The 15,519-nt window shown below is 43.6% G+C and overlaps 2 protein-coding genes across 2 annotated transcripts in view; one reads left to right on the top strand and one right to left on the bottom strand.

The window, feature by feature from the left end:
• Nucleotides 1-94: 94 nt before the first annotated feature.
• tmem129 (transmembrane protein 129, E3 ubiquitin protein ligase) lies at nt 95-10,115 on the bottom strand. The gene is made up of 7 exons (XM_030368122.1): nt 9,807-10,115; nt 5,724-5,782; nt 4,985-5,242; nt 1,586-1,746; nt 1,070-1,229; nt 905-977; nt 95-813 (listed from the first exon to the last, which is right to left on the bottom strand). The coding sequence occupies exons 1-7, from the start codon at nt 10,009-10,011 to the stop codon at nt 629-631; spliced, it is 1,101 nt and encodes a 366-aa protein (XP_030223982.1). The 5' UTR covers nt 10,012-10,115; the 3' UTR covers nt 95-628.
• Nucleotides 10,116-13,104: 2,989 nt separating this feature from the next.
• Nucleotides 13,105-15,519, top strand: part of atoh8 (atonal bHLH transcription factor 8) — a 7,273-nt gene continuing 4,858 nt past the window's right edge. Inside the window, exons 1-3 of the mRNA XM_030368842.1 lie at nt 13,105-14,195; nt 14,500-14,643; nt 15,176-15,370. Of these exons, the coding sequence (XP_030224702.1) occupies nt 13,545-14,195; nt 14,500-14,643; nt 15,176-15,370 (990 nt within the window). The 5' untranslated portion in view covers nt 13,105-13,544. The remainder of the gene's footprint in view (nt 14,196-14,499; nt 14,644-15,175; nt 15,371-15,519) is intronic.

Genomic DNA, 15,519 nt, shown 5'->3' with positions numbered 1-15,519 from the left:
CTGCTGGTCAACCAATCAAGAGGCGAAGCAGCACAACCGAATACAAAGATGTCAACCAATCAAATCTTCAATCTGAATAAGGACAATGGAAATATTCTCCATTCTGAAGCATTGTTTTAATGTACATAAAAAGATGCATCCAATACAAATAACAGAATGAGGTTTTAATTTAATGGTATCCCCTGCATTGAGCATTGTTCAGCCATGCATTGAACCGTATCAAAATAACACTGTATATAAAGTCTATGAAGTCTAAACATTGTGAATATACAATTGTAGACACTTAAATAATGATTGCAATTATATTTCATGTACTCATCTCTCCACAAATGGTTATATAGAGATAATATACACCAAGCTGTATAGTACTACAGTACACTACTGTGCAGTACTACAGTACTTATTGTAGAGCTCAATGTTTAGTTTTCTAGAAACCATTTTGAAGCTCCACTGTTTAAGTTCCATTCGGTGAAGAGAAAATGCATAAAACATCCACAACCAACACGTCTGCAGGTGAGCGGCCCCTCCCCTCTCTCAGCGGGGGGCTGAGCTGGTGAGCGGCCCCTCCCCTCTCTCAGCTGGGAGCTGAACAGGTGAGCGGCCCCTCCCCTCTCAGCGGGGGGCTGGGTCAGCGGACCAGACACACGTCAAGGATGCAGAACTTGGACCTGCAGGTGGGGCATGGCACGCTGCTGGCCAGCCAGGTTTCCGGCCGGTCCTGGTCCTGGCGGCTGGAGAACCAGCGGCCCAGACAGGACAGGCACCACATGGGTCTGCAGAAGCACTGCCGGCACTCAGAGCCGCTGTCATAACCTGGGTCACAAGATGGCCAATGGGGCATTTTTCAGGAACACCATTTAGTGGGATGCTACTTTTTATATGTAGAAAGAACTCATGTACCAACCTTCTTCACAGCAGAGCCTGATCAGCTTAGCTCCAGCAGGGACCTGCATACAGCCAATACAGAGCTCTACCTCCTGAGGACCAAGAACATGACGTGAGGAATCACCATGTCCCCTTGGAAGACAGCAGGAGAGATTATTTATCTGCATGTTGTGAAGATATTTACCATCTCACTGGGGAGCAGGTAGGGCTGGTTGAGGTCAGCCTGAGCTCTGAAGGTGTCTAAGAAGCGGTCGTTGATGGTCTGGTGTATCACTACGTTGGCAGCACTTCTGATCGGAGCGTGCAGCTTCTCCCTCAGCTCGCTGTACTCTGTGGACATCAACCTGCACACATTATTAACACTAAATGTAAGGCTATACTGCATTAACGATAATATCTGTATTAATATTACTATATCAACTCTTGTAGATGTTACAAAACGATGTAAATATGAACAGTGAGGCTATAGTTTTTAATAAAATGTAAGTAATCATTATGGACCGTCAAATGAGCAGAGCTAAGCAATCATGAGTCGTGCTTTGGAATAATAGCAACATTTATGAACATTCAGAGTTCAGTTATCAAATAGGTAGCTGTCAAAAAAATCAGGTGATTGCGATCCATAACAAGAGGCAACAATTAGCAGACTTAGTCCATGACAATACAATTGTAAAAGCATGGAAAATGTGTTCATAGATACCTGATATCAAACGGATTCACAGCTTGGTTGATGCTGGCCACTCTAAGGGTCAGTGTCTGAGTGGGGGTCCCTGAATCTGGGCTCATCTGGTGCTGTCTGGACTCCGTCACCGTGAGGTGGGCGTCGGTCTGTTGGGCCACATGGACGTAATATGTTGTCACCTGTAAAAAGGTTTCATACATAACAGAATTCAGAAGACAAGAAAAGGTGTCATGTGCAGCAGTGCTACTTCTCACTAATAAGATATAATAGCAATAACTAACGTCATTGAACTCTCTATAGTCATTGACGTGTGATAATAGGACGATGGTGGGAGGAAAGTCCTATGCATGCACATAACCTTGAATTTGATTTTGATTATGAGAAAACATATGATGCATAGAATGCATAAAAAATAAGTCAGGACATATATGTTTCTGATTTTCATGGGCTCATCGCAAAACACACTTCAAAGAAACATGACGTTTAACAATTATTGGCAGCCAGCTGTCGACTCCAAGCAGACAAATCAAGTTATGTTCCAGTCTGCTCAAAGGGATGGACCACAGGAAATAAAAACAGCAAATAAACGTCCAATATCACAGGGGGATGTAACAACTGAACCTGTGATACTTTCAGATATTTGCAGTGCATTTTTATCAAATGTTTGGAAATACCAGATTTATTTTTTTGCATTTCGGGGTAAGATGCCCGAGCCCCTTTCATTTCTGATCAGACACAATTTCCCATTAGAAAAAGGAAAAAAAGTGTATTAATACGCATATCACAGTCTGCTAATCAATTCAGTCTTGGAAATAGTTGAAGAGAGTAAGTCGCCGAGGTTCTGTTGAGGTGGAAGGACACGCTTTTAATAATTTTCAAAGCATTTACAATGCGTTTCAAATGGGCACTTATTGGCACTCAAAGCGAACACCACAAGATTGTCGACAATCACAGAAATATTTCTGAATTATCTGTACGCTGTGATGTACCTCTGACAGGTTTTCCCTCGCTTGGACAACCCAGCCAGAAGCTTCCCATATTATGATTGCGCCAGTAGCTCATAGTAGCTCTATAAATCACAGTAACGAAAATAATGCTGGATTATGAGTGTGTTTTACGAGTCTGTTTGACGAGTATGTGGCTCAACCAAGGCCATATCCTCTCTGGGTGATGGGCAGACCTGCAAACTCCTCAGAGGCAAAAAGGTGACAGTGTCACGGGGGGATTTTTTTTGGATTGTAATATACAAATGACTCTAGTCTGAGCGTGACTTAAAAAAACTCAGCATACTTTATCAAAAATCAATGTCAAAACATCCTTGAGGCTTATAAAAAATATTTTATTTACAACTGTCACAATATTTTGTTTTTGTCTCTTAGCCTGGGTGTTCCACAAAGCCGGTTTTATCACATAACCGGGTAAGTTAACCCAGGGTTTGCTGTAACCCTAGGTTTTCCGTTCCAAAAGGATCACGGTATGTTAGTTGCTATAGAAACATTTGCTCTGAATCACACCTGGTCGGAGCAGGTTTTGCACAGGTTAAGTTTGAAACATAACCCGGTTTTGGATATTTAAACCCGCGTTCACCGCAGATTTCATGTGTTCACAATGGCATGCCCTTTTGATGAGAGAACTGCTGATATCGGAGTGCAAATTATACGTGCAATCCACCGGGAGCGATTGATAAGACCACGGCTCGACATCTTGGTATATCAAATTACTTTTTGCTGGAGTGGAGAGATAGGCCTATAGATTCTCGTGCAAATCTTTAATATATTTAAATAGCCTTACATAGCCAACACTACCAATCGAGGACCTGGCCTCAGTTCACTCCAGACTATTTGCGTAGCCCTCCGTTTTTTGCAAATGGTAGTTTTACCTAGGCTATAATAGCCGCGTTTACATGGCAGATCTATGCCGCATAGATTTCTATGCGGCATAGATTTCTATGCGGCATAGATCTGTTCCGAAATGTGTTCCGAATGAACTGTATACATGGCAGTAACAAAAGTGTCCGTTATGTCTCTCGCGCACACCTGACACGTCTGTGGACCGGCGGCGACATAATGGATGTCTTATCACTATCGGGGATTTTAAATTTGATTTTAATGAAAGCACAGCAGGATAGAGCTTTTCTCTGCGCAGCAACGTCAATTTCTCGTCAGATCTTTATGTTTACCCTAAGCGCCGCTGCAAACAAGAGGAAGTTGGATGCGAGTCCGCAGACAAGACTGGTGGGAGAGAGTGGTCTTACGGGAATTTAGTGACCAGGAATCCTCGAAGGTCCAATTGCGCACTACTGCAGCTGCCATCTCTCTAAGTTAAGAAGTATTTTAACGTTCAGCCTGCAAAAGTACTAGTAGTAGCCTACTCATTTACAGTTATCTCGGACGCGCGCGGACACCTCATTAATAAACAGCCATGTCCCGTCGCTTAGCAACCGGACACGCTTACTTTTACTTCTACTTTTACGGAGTGATAACAAAGACGTGAATCAGGCAATAAATCCACTTTCCTTGACAGCGGTGAAGTTCGGTGTGCTTAAAAGTACCGACGGAGCTCAGTGAACTACTGCGGCTGCTCTAAATTAAACCCCAATCTATGCGGAATAAGTGTATACATGGCGATTTAAAACGGACTACACCACCTATTCTATGCGGCATAGAATCTATGCCGCACAGATAATTGTATTCCGAATGAGGCGTATACATGACCATTTTCTATGCCGCATAGAAATCTATGCGGCATAGATGTGTCCATGTAAACGCGGCTAATGTTGGAGATGCTGAGCACATCTCAGTCCTTTCAGATGACCCATCCAAGATTTGTATCGGCCTCCTATCATACAAAGAGCAATATTGTCTGAGTACTATGCCGAGAGGCACTTACAACACAAAGTATAAAATAGTCCTAACGGACTTGCATCCACTGGAGAATGTTTGATCGTTACACGCACTAAACCATCTTGATCTGTGCAGTTGATGAATTGTCACTTTTGGGTTTTCTACCCAGTTACCAAAAAAAGAAACATTTGGAATAGTATGCGCTGTGGCAAACACATGGTTTGCATGTGTTACTTCGAAGGCAAAAAAAATCTAAAATACAAGAAAACACAAAAACCTACATTCAACCAGTGGGGTATCGGACACATGCCTGTTGTTTTAAAAGTTGAATGACATTCTGAACATTCATATTCCTGATAATGCAAGGCCTTCCATCAGAGCGCTGTAGACTCCAATAAGAATTGTGTTTCCTCATTCAGCAATAGTGACTTAACTGTCATTTAAATTAAATTAAAATCTTTGGAGATTGCCATTTAAATGCACACCTTGATAACATAATTAGAAAGTAAATGATGGATTACTGTCGTCCACCACTTGATCTGACTGAGAACGACCACAGCGGTACTGTGTCTACCTTCATCACCCAGGTGTCCGTCACAATGACCCTTGCTCCGGGAGCTCCCGAGGCAAACTTGTCAATCCTTCTGAACTCTGTGTTGATGCTTGTTGCCACGGCACCCCATCCCGCCCACTGGGGACCAGTGTGGACCTGCAGAGCCCTGCTGATTGGATGGTTGGACCAGCGGCAGCGCGACCAGTAGAAGATCAGCCCCACGCTGAGCAGCTGCAGACATAGCGACAGGCCGAGGAAGGCCTGCCAGCCGGCGCTCACCTGGAACCAGAGGAGCATTAACACTACATTGTCCTTACTGTGGTTGTATAAAGAATAATACATCAACTCAGATTGTTTTGATATCACATACCAAAGCATTATTTAAAACTTGATTTTGATTTGTTAATAAGTTCCTAGGGTTTTCATACTTTTTAAAAGTTCTAAATCAATTTGACCCAAATCCATAATTATCCGTCAAATAGAACATTGACCAGCTGATGCTTGTTGAGCTCAGAGCTTCACCACTGAAGAGCAGTTCAGCTTCAGCGGATTCAGATAACACCACCTCTAGAGGAACACAATGGATGGGGCTGTTTATACCACAATGTTGAGTCAATTGAAGACATTATAAAAATCATAGTTAGGATTTGCTGATCTAACAAAAAAGGCCCCGGATTTTAGCCCCACATTTGATGTCACATATTGAGGCAGCAGATAAAGAAGGACATGGGGAGACGGTGATAGAGGGAAGGCTGCTGACCTGATTGATGTATGGCAGGTTCTTCTCTGGAGCAGCTATGCACATCCCAGCATAGTACCCTGAAAGGACCGAAATAAACAAAATAAGTTGTTGCCATCCATGCTTACCTCGTCTAGTATGAAACCTCTGCAAGTGTTCAAAAGACTCCCTTTAAAAAGACTGCGGTCAAGTGAGCCGCTATTCGTTCATCCGCGGTTAAGCCAGCCGTCACACAAAATCTTTGTGCGCCTTTACTCTAAACATCCTTTGGGTGGTATCTCGCAACGTTTTCAAAATAAAACCCTTCACCTACGTGCATAGATATATAGAACACTAGCTGTCTTACGGCGGCGTCTAGAATGTCCGCACTTGCGGACATCTTGCCAGGCAGCTGCTCACCCATAACATTGTGTTGGTAGTGGTACATGTACTTTTTAAATAACCAAAACTTGCTACATTTTCAACCGGTTTACCAACGGTTTGGTTTCTTACAAACCACCATTATAACGTGGTTATAATATTCTACCTATTTTAGAACATTTAAACTAAGAATCTAACATAATTATTCATCAGTATCAAGTATACAGTGCCGTAACTACATCTCTGACGTTTATAACAAAACAAACCGTTTGAAAATGTAGCAAGGTGGTTATGGTTATTTAAAAAGTACATGTACCACTACCAAGTCAACACGGTGTTATGGGTGAGCAGCTGACTGTGGCAAGTTGGTCGCCAGTGCGGACCTTCGACTCCATTGGCCAGCAGAATATGCATGTGTACGTTTTTCAAATTACATTTTCTCTAAATCTATGCAGTAAAAAAAAGTATGGTCATATCAGTCAGTGCCTGAACTTATGTGAAATTCGGTCTATAGCTCACTTCAAAGTGCTGACATAATGCAATTTTGCAAAGGCGAGAATATGCATGTGTACGTTTTTCAAATGACATTTTCTCTAAATCTATACAGTAAAATCAAATGGTTCCTTGTGTACAAGTAGTCGGTACAACAGTTAGTATGGTCATATCAGTCAGTGCCTGAACTTATGTGAAATTCGGTCTATAGCCCACTTCAAAGTGCTGACATAATGCAATTTGCAAAGGCGAGAATATGCATGTGCACGTTTTCAAATGAAAATTTCTCAAAATCTATACAGTAAAATCACATAGTTCCTTGTGTACAAGTAGTCAGCACACCAGTTAATATGGTCATATCAGTCAGTGCCTGAACTTATGTGAAATTCGGTCTATAGCTCACTTCAAAGTGCTGACATAATGCAATTTTGCAAAGGCGAGAATATGCATGTGTACGTTTTTCAAATGACATTTTCTCTAAATCTATACAGTAAAATCAAATGGTTCCTTGTGTACAAGTAGTTGGTACAACAGTTAGTATGGTCATATCAGTCACTGCCTGAACTTATGTGAAATTCGGTCTCTAGCCCACTTTAAAGTGCTGACATAATGCAATTTGCAAAGGCGAGAATATGCATGTGTACGTTTTTCAAATGACATTTTCTCTAAATCTATACAGTAAAATCACATGGTTCCTTGTGTACAAGTAGTCAGCACACCGGCTAATATGGTCATATCAACCAGTGCCTGAACTTATGTGAAATTCGGTCTATAGCCCACTTCAAAGTGCTGACATAATGCAATTTGCAAAGGCGAGAATATGCATGTGTACGTTTTTCAAATGACATTTCCTCAAAATCTATACAGTAAAATCACATGGTTCCTTGTGTACAAGTAGTCAGCACACCGGTTAATGTGGTCATATCAACCAGTGACTGAACTTATCTGAAATTCGGTCTATAGCCCACTTCAAAGTGCTGACATAATGCAATTTGCAAAGGCGAGAATATGCATGTGTACGTTTTTCAAATGACATTTTCTCTAAATCTATACAGTAAAATCACATAGTTCCTTGTGTACAAGTAGTCAGCACACCGGTTTATGTAATTCGGTCTATAGCCCACTTCAAAGTGCTGACATAATGTATTGTAATGACCACGCATGAAAGCCACTCAGCATGCGTCTCAGCACGCGTTCTAAAGGCACTTCGGCGCGCGTTCCAGAACGTTCAGGAAAGTTCAGAACGCGTACCAGTTATACGCTAATTAGCTCCTCCTCTGAATTACTAAGCCAATAGCTTTGAACATTTTTCACCCAATCATATGCGTGGCTAAACACACAGACAACATCAGTCTATTCCAGAGATCTTCTTTCGCAAATCTTTCCCATTGCAAAGTTTGCTCAAACTTACCTACTCTACACTACAGGCCTACTTGTTTATGGTGATGGTTTAGTGAATAGTGTGTCACAGCATACAGGCAGGTTGTCCGCTGGGCGGACGGAGTTCTAGGCAGGGACAGGGAATTCTAGGAGTTCTAGGCAGGGATTGCAAATTGCATTATGTCAGCACTTTGAAGTGGGCTATAGACCGAATTTCACATAAGTTCAGGCACTGACTGATATGACCATATTAACCGGTGTGCTGACTAATTGTACACAAGGAACTATGTGATTTTACTGTATAGATTTTGAGAAAATTTCATTTGAAAATCGTACACATGCATATTCTCGCCTTTGCAAATTGCATTATGTCAGCACTTTGAAGTGAGCTATAGACCGAATTTCACATAAGTTCAGGCACTGACTGATATGACCATATTAACCAGTGTGCTGACTACTTTTACACAAGGAACTATGTGATTTTACTGTATAGATTTCGAGAAATGTTCATTTGAAAATCGTACACATGCATATTCTCGCCTTTGCAAATTGCATTATGTCAGCACTTTGAAGTGAGCTATAGACCGAATTTCACATAAGTTCAGGCACTGACTGATATGACCATATTAACCGGTGTGCTGACTACTTGTACACAAGGAACTATGTTATTTTACTGTATAGATTTTGAGAAATTTTCATTTGAGAAACGTACACATGCATATTCTCGCATTTGCAAATTGCATTATGTCAGCACTTTGAAGTGAGCTATAGACCGAATTTCAGGCACTGACTTATATGACCATATTAACCGGTGTGCTGACTACTTGTACACAAGGAACCATGTGATTTTACTGTATAGATTTAGAGAAAAAGTAATTTGAAAAACGTACACATGCATATTCTGCTGGCCAATGGAGTCGAACGTCCGCACTGGCGGCCAACTTGCCACAGTCCGCTGCTCACCCATAACACTGTGTTGGTAGTGGTACATGTACTTTTTAAACCACAACCACCTTGCTACATTTTCAAACGGTTGGTTTTGTTCTAAACGTCAGAGATGTAGTTACGGCACTACATATTTGATACTGATGAATAATTATGTTAGATTCTAAAAAAATGGAATAATGTTCTAAAATAGGTACAATATTATAACCAAGTTAATAACGTTTGTAAGAAACCAAACCGTTTGTAAACCGGTTGAAAATGTAGCAAGTTATGATTATTTAAAAAGTACATGTACCAATACCAACACAATGTTATTGGTGAGCAGCTGACTGGCAAGATGGCAGCAAGTGCGGACGTTCTAGACGCCGCCGTAAGACATCTAGTGTTCTATATCTCTACACACGTAGGTGAAGGGTTTTATTTTGAAAACGTTGCGAGATACCACCCAAAGGCTGTTTAGAGTAAAGGCGCATGAAGATTTTGTGTGACGGCTGGCTTAACCGCGGATGAACGAATAGCGGCTCACTTGACCGCAGTTTAAAAAGCCCCCCCCGGCAGGAGAAGTGACTTCCTGCCGACAGCAGACCGCTCTGAGCGTCTGTCAAAAGTCCAACTGTTGTTCATTAGTCATCACCTCCCATTCCTCGACCCATGGAGACGATGTTAAAGTGCATCACAAGAGATCACAAGAACCATAACCACCATAATCAGTGAAAGATACGCGAGAAACATAGTTAAACAACTTATTTAGCTTATAGCAAAACAAATTGTGAAAGTCATCCATGATGTAGGCCTGCAATCAAAAGCTTACTTAAAGTATATATTCAGACATCATACCGGTAGATGATATTTATAAAAACAACAAAACAGATGTTTTATTGCCATGCTATATGAACAGGGATACTGTTTCTCAGTAAATCGTCTTACCAAGGGGTATTGAAGAATGGACCAGAAGGGTAAGACTGCTCCTCTTAACGTGGTACTGAATGAAGCCTATGTCCTCACTGCCCAGCCAGGAGGAGAACAGGTTCTGGACGGTCAAACCCGCCGACCGAAACTCGTTTGGGGTGAACACGAAACAAAACGTAAACACTATATAAGCCAAAGTGAATGTCACATCGGGAGATTCCATTGTACATGTGCATTTAGGAAGCTGCAAGTATCATTTTATGCTATCAATTTCTGCTTGGCGAGCTTCTGCTTCTTCTTCTTCTTCAGTGGGATTTATGGCAGCTGGCCTCCAAATTGTTGCATTGCTGCCACCTTCAGGTTAATTTAAATCATATCTTCATATTCTTTTAATCAGACCAGTGTGACCAGATAAAAACTTTAAAAAAACAACAAACTGAATTTCCCCTCCCACTTCACCCCAAATTTAAAATACCTTTAACTGAAATCTCTTCTAGACCCAACTCTCTCAATGTAGTAACTCCTTCCTTTCCCTGCTGTATCTTCTACAATGTATTAAGAACATGAGGCACTGTCTCGGGTTGTTGACATTCATCACACATTCCATCTTGATGTTTCCCTATTATAAAAAGAGTACTATTCAATAATGTGTGACCAATTCTCATTCTAGCAATAGTAACCTGTTCTTTCCTTCTCATCCCACAATGTTCAGTTGACTCAGTCACTCTTCCATTTAATGAGAATAAATGTCTCCCTTTAGTCTCTCTCTCTCCCATAATTGTTGCCACTGGGCCATGATCCCCCTCCACACAAGACATTTCCCCTCAGCCTTAGACAGATGTAATGTTACTTCCACATTTTCCTTCTTTACAGCTGCTTTAGCTAATTTATCAGCTTTCTCATTTCCTGAGATTCCTGTATGGGCTGGGACCCACATCAGAGAGATCCCCACTCCTCTCACAGACACACTTCTAATTGCCATCAGGATCTCATATATAAGATCCTGATGGCTCTTCGCTGTCCTATACCCCAATACTAGTGATGGCTGAAACAGAATCACTACAAATCAATACCTTTTGATTTACAAGTTGCTCAGTCCACTTTATTGCTATTAAAATAGCATATAGCTCAATAGTAAAAACATGCAAAAAATCTGATGTCCTCTTAGATGACTCTACCTTTAACCTCTGAACCATAACAGCCGCTCCTGTTGCTTCAGTTTCTTGATCTTTTGACCCATCAGTAAAAATTTGCAGATGATTCCCATAATGTTCTCTCACATGACACTGAAACTCAAATACCATATCCGCTTCATTGTTCGCAATCCTACATCCACCTTAGGTACATCAAATTGCCAGAGAGGTATCTGAGGCCATAAAACAGCTGGACAAATAATTTGATTTTGATTTCATGTAACTAACAGCTCCTGTGCCACTACCTCCCCTGTCCATCCAAAGCTTGACAACTTTGCTACCCCCCTCTCCTCCCTGAGTCGCCACTCTAACTGGATGGTCTTCCCTCTGTCCCATCAAATTAACCCAGTAATTAGCCAGTAACTGTTTTCTCCTTAACCAAAGTGGCATCTCTCCTGCTGTAACTTGCAATGCACATACTGGGGATGTTCTCACACCTCCTAAGCACATCCTAAGTGCTTTAGCTTGAATTATATCAAACTCAGACAAAACTGACTTAAACGCAGACCCATATACAATACTTCCTCCATCCTAGATCTTATAAAATATACATATAGGCTATTTGCTTTAATGAAGCAGCATTTGCCCCCCAATTCATTCCAGATAGGCATCTCATAATATTCAGAACTTTTTTGCACTTTTGTGACATGGACCCTCCAAGTAATTCTTTCATCTAAAAACACCCCCAGAAATTTAAAACTCTTAACCCTCTCCATCATAGAGCCTCACCTTTATCTCTTCATCTATTTTCTTTCTTTTAAAGAACGTAGTTTTGGTCTTCTCCATAGAAGTCCCCACTTTCCCCCCCACTCCTCCACTTGTGTTATTGATTCCTTCAATTTTGCTTGGCGAGCTAAAGCAGAAGCGCCCCTTTAAACGTCACCGACCCGGAGCCGCAGACCAGTGGGATTTCCGGTGACGGAGGTTGACCTTAAAGTAAAAATAGACTGAAAACACGAATTATTATACACTGAATCCGATGTCGTATCATATGAGTTTAACTGCCGCGGGGCGTTGTAGGCTACTTGATTCACATAAAAATATAGATTGAGGTAAATAAATGCCCAGTTAAATCGAAGACCAAAATGTTGCTGTAATACACAGTTTGTGCCAGACAGTGGTGCTGTCTGGCCACGAATTAGTATATTTCTTTCATTTATTCGTTATTATGTTATATAGTTACTATGTTTTTGCAATATTCATAATTAATAAGAAAATAGTGTGTCATTGTAATTGGCAACGGTGATTATATGTGTGTGTGTGTGTGTGTGTGTGTGTGTGTGTGTGTGTGTGTGTGTGTGTGTGTGTGTGTGTGTGTGTGTCCGTGCGTGCGTGTGCGTGTGTGTGTGTGTGCGTGTGTGCGCGTGTGCGTGTGTGTGCGCGCGTGTGTGTGTGTGCGTGTGCGTGTGCGTGTGCGTGTGTGTGTGTGTGTGTGTGTGTGTGTGTGTGTCTTCCACATGTGAATGGGATGGAACCCTACTCGACACCTCCGGCAGGGTGTCTGCAGGGCGGCATCACAGTGCCACTCTCCCGGCTACAGTTGGTTCTGTGTGAGGCACCAGCTTGTCAGACCACCGGAGGAGGCAGGCGGGCACCACACTTATAGAAGAGACCGCTGAGCTTCTTTTCCTCATGCGTACTGTACTGATATTTATAACGACCGATATAGAGGCGGTTACAGATAAACCTGTGACGCCGTGGATCATTTGGTATGTTGCTATGCAGACAGGCTGGAGCCAGGGAGGAAGAGAGAGGGGGGGGGGGGGTGAAAGAGAGAGAGAGAGAGAGAGAGAGAGAGAGAGAGAGAGAGAGAGAGAGAGAGAGAGAGAGAGAGAGAGAGAGAGAGAGAGAGAGAGAGAGAGAGAGAGAGAGAGAGAGAGAGAGAGAGAGAGAGAGAGAGAGAGAGAGAGAGAGAGAGAGAGAGAGAGAGAGAGAGAGAGAGAGAGAGAGAGAGAGAGAGAGAGAGAGAGAGAGAGAGAGAGAGAGAGAGAGAGAGAGAGAGAGAGAGAGAGAGAGAGAGAGAGAGAGAGAGAGAGAGAGAGAGAGAGAGAGAGAGAGAGAGAGAGAGAGAGAGAGAGAGAGAGAGAGAGGCTGTAACTCTTGGAACACACCAAGACATTTAAATATAAACATATAGAACAAACTACATTGGGTCTCCACGTTCCGCTGCGTGGTTCGGTATCGCGGTGGATTATTCAACAGCCTGTCGTCCCCCAGACTCACTGGAGCCACACACTGCTGGCGGTAGAAGGCACCGCTCTGCACGGCGGTCTGTTGGGACCAGGCATGAAGGGAGACAAGTGAGGCTGGAGTTGGACTTATTTTATTTTGCATACAACTCTATGGAATAGGAGGCCTGATGCCGACTGACTTGAGCCAGAGACCGAGAGGTAGAGTATGGATCTCCTCGGAGGACAGTAGAATGGAGAGTATCCTGCAGGTGGGCAACGTATCGATCTGCCCTCCTCGTCATTACTTATCAGGGAGGCTGCTGGACTTTTGAGAAGCGATCTTCTGATTGATTCATGTTATCCGAGCTTTGGACAGCCATCATCCCGCAAACATGAGGAACCCTCATGGGGGGGCCGACGAATGGAATAAACCCGACAGCACCAAAGCAGATGGGTCGGCGGCGTCTGTCCCGGGGATCATGAACAAGAAGTTTAAGAGGAAGTCCCGCAAGCCCAAGCGGCTGTACAGCAGCGCGCTGGACGACTCTGCGGAAGACTTTCAACAAGGTAACCTCCTAGAAGATGAGAATCAGGAGGAACTATGTGGACTAGGGCATCAAGCCCCGGTACCGAAACACTCAACAACCGACGGTAAGCAGCAGATAACGTCGAGTCAGAACGACGCCTTAGACATGAGGATCGGTCATCAAGTCCCCGCCATCACCGCACGGTTGTCCCAATCCCCTGTCTCTCAGCTGCCTCACCTGCGCACCTCTCGCTGGTTCACATCCATTTCCCATCACCAGTCCAATGGCAACACGTTTGTTCCTGCACTTGGGTTCCCTGCATTGAACACAGCCAACCCAAGCCACGACCCTGCCCCCGTCGTCCACCACCCGCACGCCTATCCCCAGGACCGCTCACTGCCCGGTCACCTGGGTGGGGGCCAGGACAGAGGCGACAGAGCGGTCATTGTACCGGTGTCAACCGGAGCCTATCGGACAGACGGGCACTCCTCAGACAGCCAGGAGGACTCGCCCCAGGTAAAGACTGATGAGTGGATCTAGCCCGGGTCAAAGCGACGCTTGAATTGTGAAAACTAAACATTGCCTGTCTATTGTATTATATTGTATACTGTATATTCGTATGTCCCATAACAATCCCATGATTGTTATGTGTTTTCTCTTCATATGCCTGCTGATTGATACCTGTAATTAAATTATTTTATATATTTTTTACGTTTTTATTTCACAGTTGATGATCAAGTGAGTCCATGTTTAGGGAAGTTGCAGAGTTCTATACCGCTTTCATACTAAGCGTTGGTCTCGATGTGTTTTCCCCCTAAAGGAGTCGGGGTCTAGACCCGACCCCCCCCCTGGGGGTGTGCCGGAGATCAAAGCTGTGCAGCAGACCCGCAGACTGCTGGCCAACGCCAGGGAGAGAACCCGCGTCCACACCATCAGCGCCGCCTTCGAAGCCCTGAGGAAACAGGTAAGAATGTCCTATGAAATGCATAATGAAAATAAATAACTTGGCATACAAGATACAATGAGCCTGACACACACACACACACACACACACACACACACACACACACACACACACACACACACACACACACACACACACACACACACACACACACACACACACGGTGACACAATTATCGAACGACACATACACACACCATTTGCAAACTGTTTTGTCTCCCTGTAAGACCCTTTGGACGCCTGTTGAAGTCTTCAGTCTAAAGACTCTTGCTCACGTTTAAGGACCGCTTCCCCATCTCTTTACTCTGACTCAACAGGAAATGCCTTGACTTTGGGTATATTTTTATATAGGATAGAATAATACATTTTATTCAATGTTTTTATATTTATGCTGTTTCTTGGTTTACCCGTAGACGCCGTCTTAATGAAATCAAACTCTTAACCACCATTCCAACTGTCAGCAGGATTATGCCTCGACACAGAACTAACATGCATCTCCATCCTATCTCTGCTCTGTGCCTCCATGTGACCAGGTGCCCTGTTACTCCTACGGCCAGAAGCTGTCCAAGCTGGCCATCCTGCGCATCGCCTGCAACTACATCCTGTCCCTGGCCCAGCTGGCCGAGCTGGACGACGCCTCCGCTGACCACAGCAGCCTGACCTTCTCCCAGTGCGTGGAGCAGTGCACCCGCACGCTGCAGGCTGAGGGCCGCAGCAAGAAACGCAAGGTAGGACCCCGGCCTCTGACAGGAGCCATCACAGCCTCAAGGTAGGACCCCGGCCTCTGACAGAAGCCATCACAGCCTCAAACGAGGCCTGCATAGAGGAGAGATCTCCACCATGTTCCCTCTCTATCGCTGTGGATCAAGGTGCCGCC

The sequence above is a fragment of the Gadus morhua genome, chromosome 10, assembly GCF_902167405.1.
Source record: "Gadus morhua chromosome 10, gadMor3.0, whole genome shotgun sequence".
NCBI classification, from domain to species: Eukaryota; Metazoa; Chordata; class Actinopteri; order Gadiformes; family Gadidae; genus Gadus; species Gadus morhua.
This window is presented reverse-complemented; position numbering and strand designations above follow the sequence as displayed.

Bases quoted from the DNA above. Each gene is read 5' to 3' on its own strand.
- tmem129 (XM_030368122.1), bottom strand. From the start codon at position 10,011: ATGGAATCTCCCGATGTGACATTCACTTTGGCTTATATAGTGTTTACG. The intron at 5,243-5,723 runs GTCAGCAGCCTT...CTCTGGTTCCAG, and splicing joins ACCTGCCATACATCAATCAG to GTGAGCGCCGGCTGGCAGGC. The intron at 978-1,069 runs GTAAATATCTTC...CTTGGTCCTCAG, and splicing joins ACCTGCTCCCCAGTGAGATG to GAGGTAGAGCTCTGTATTGG.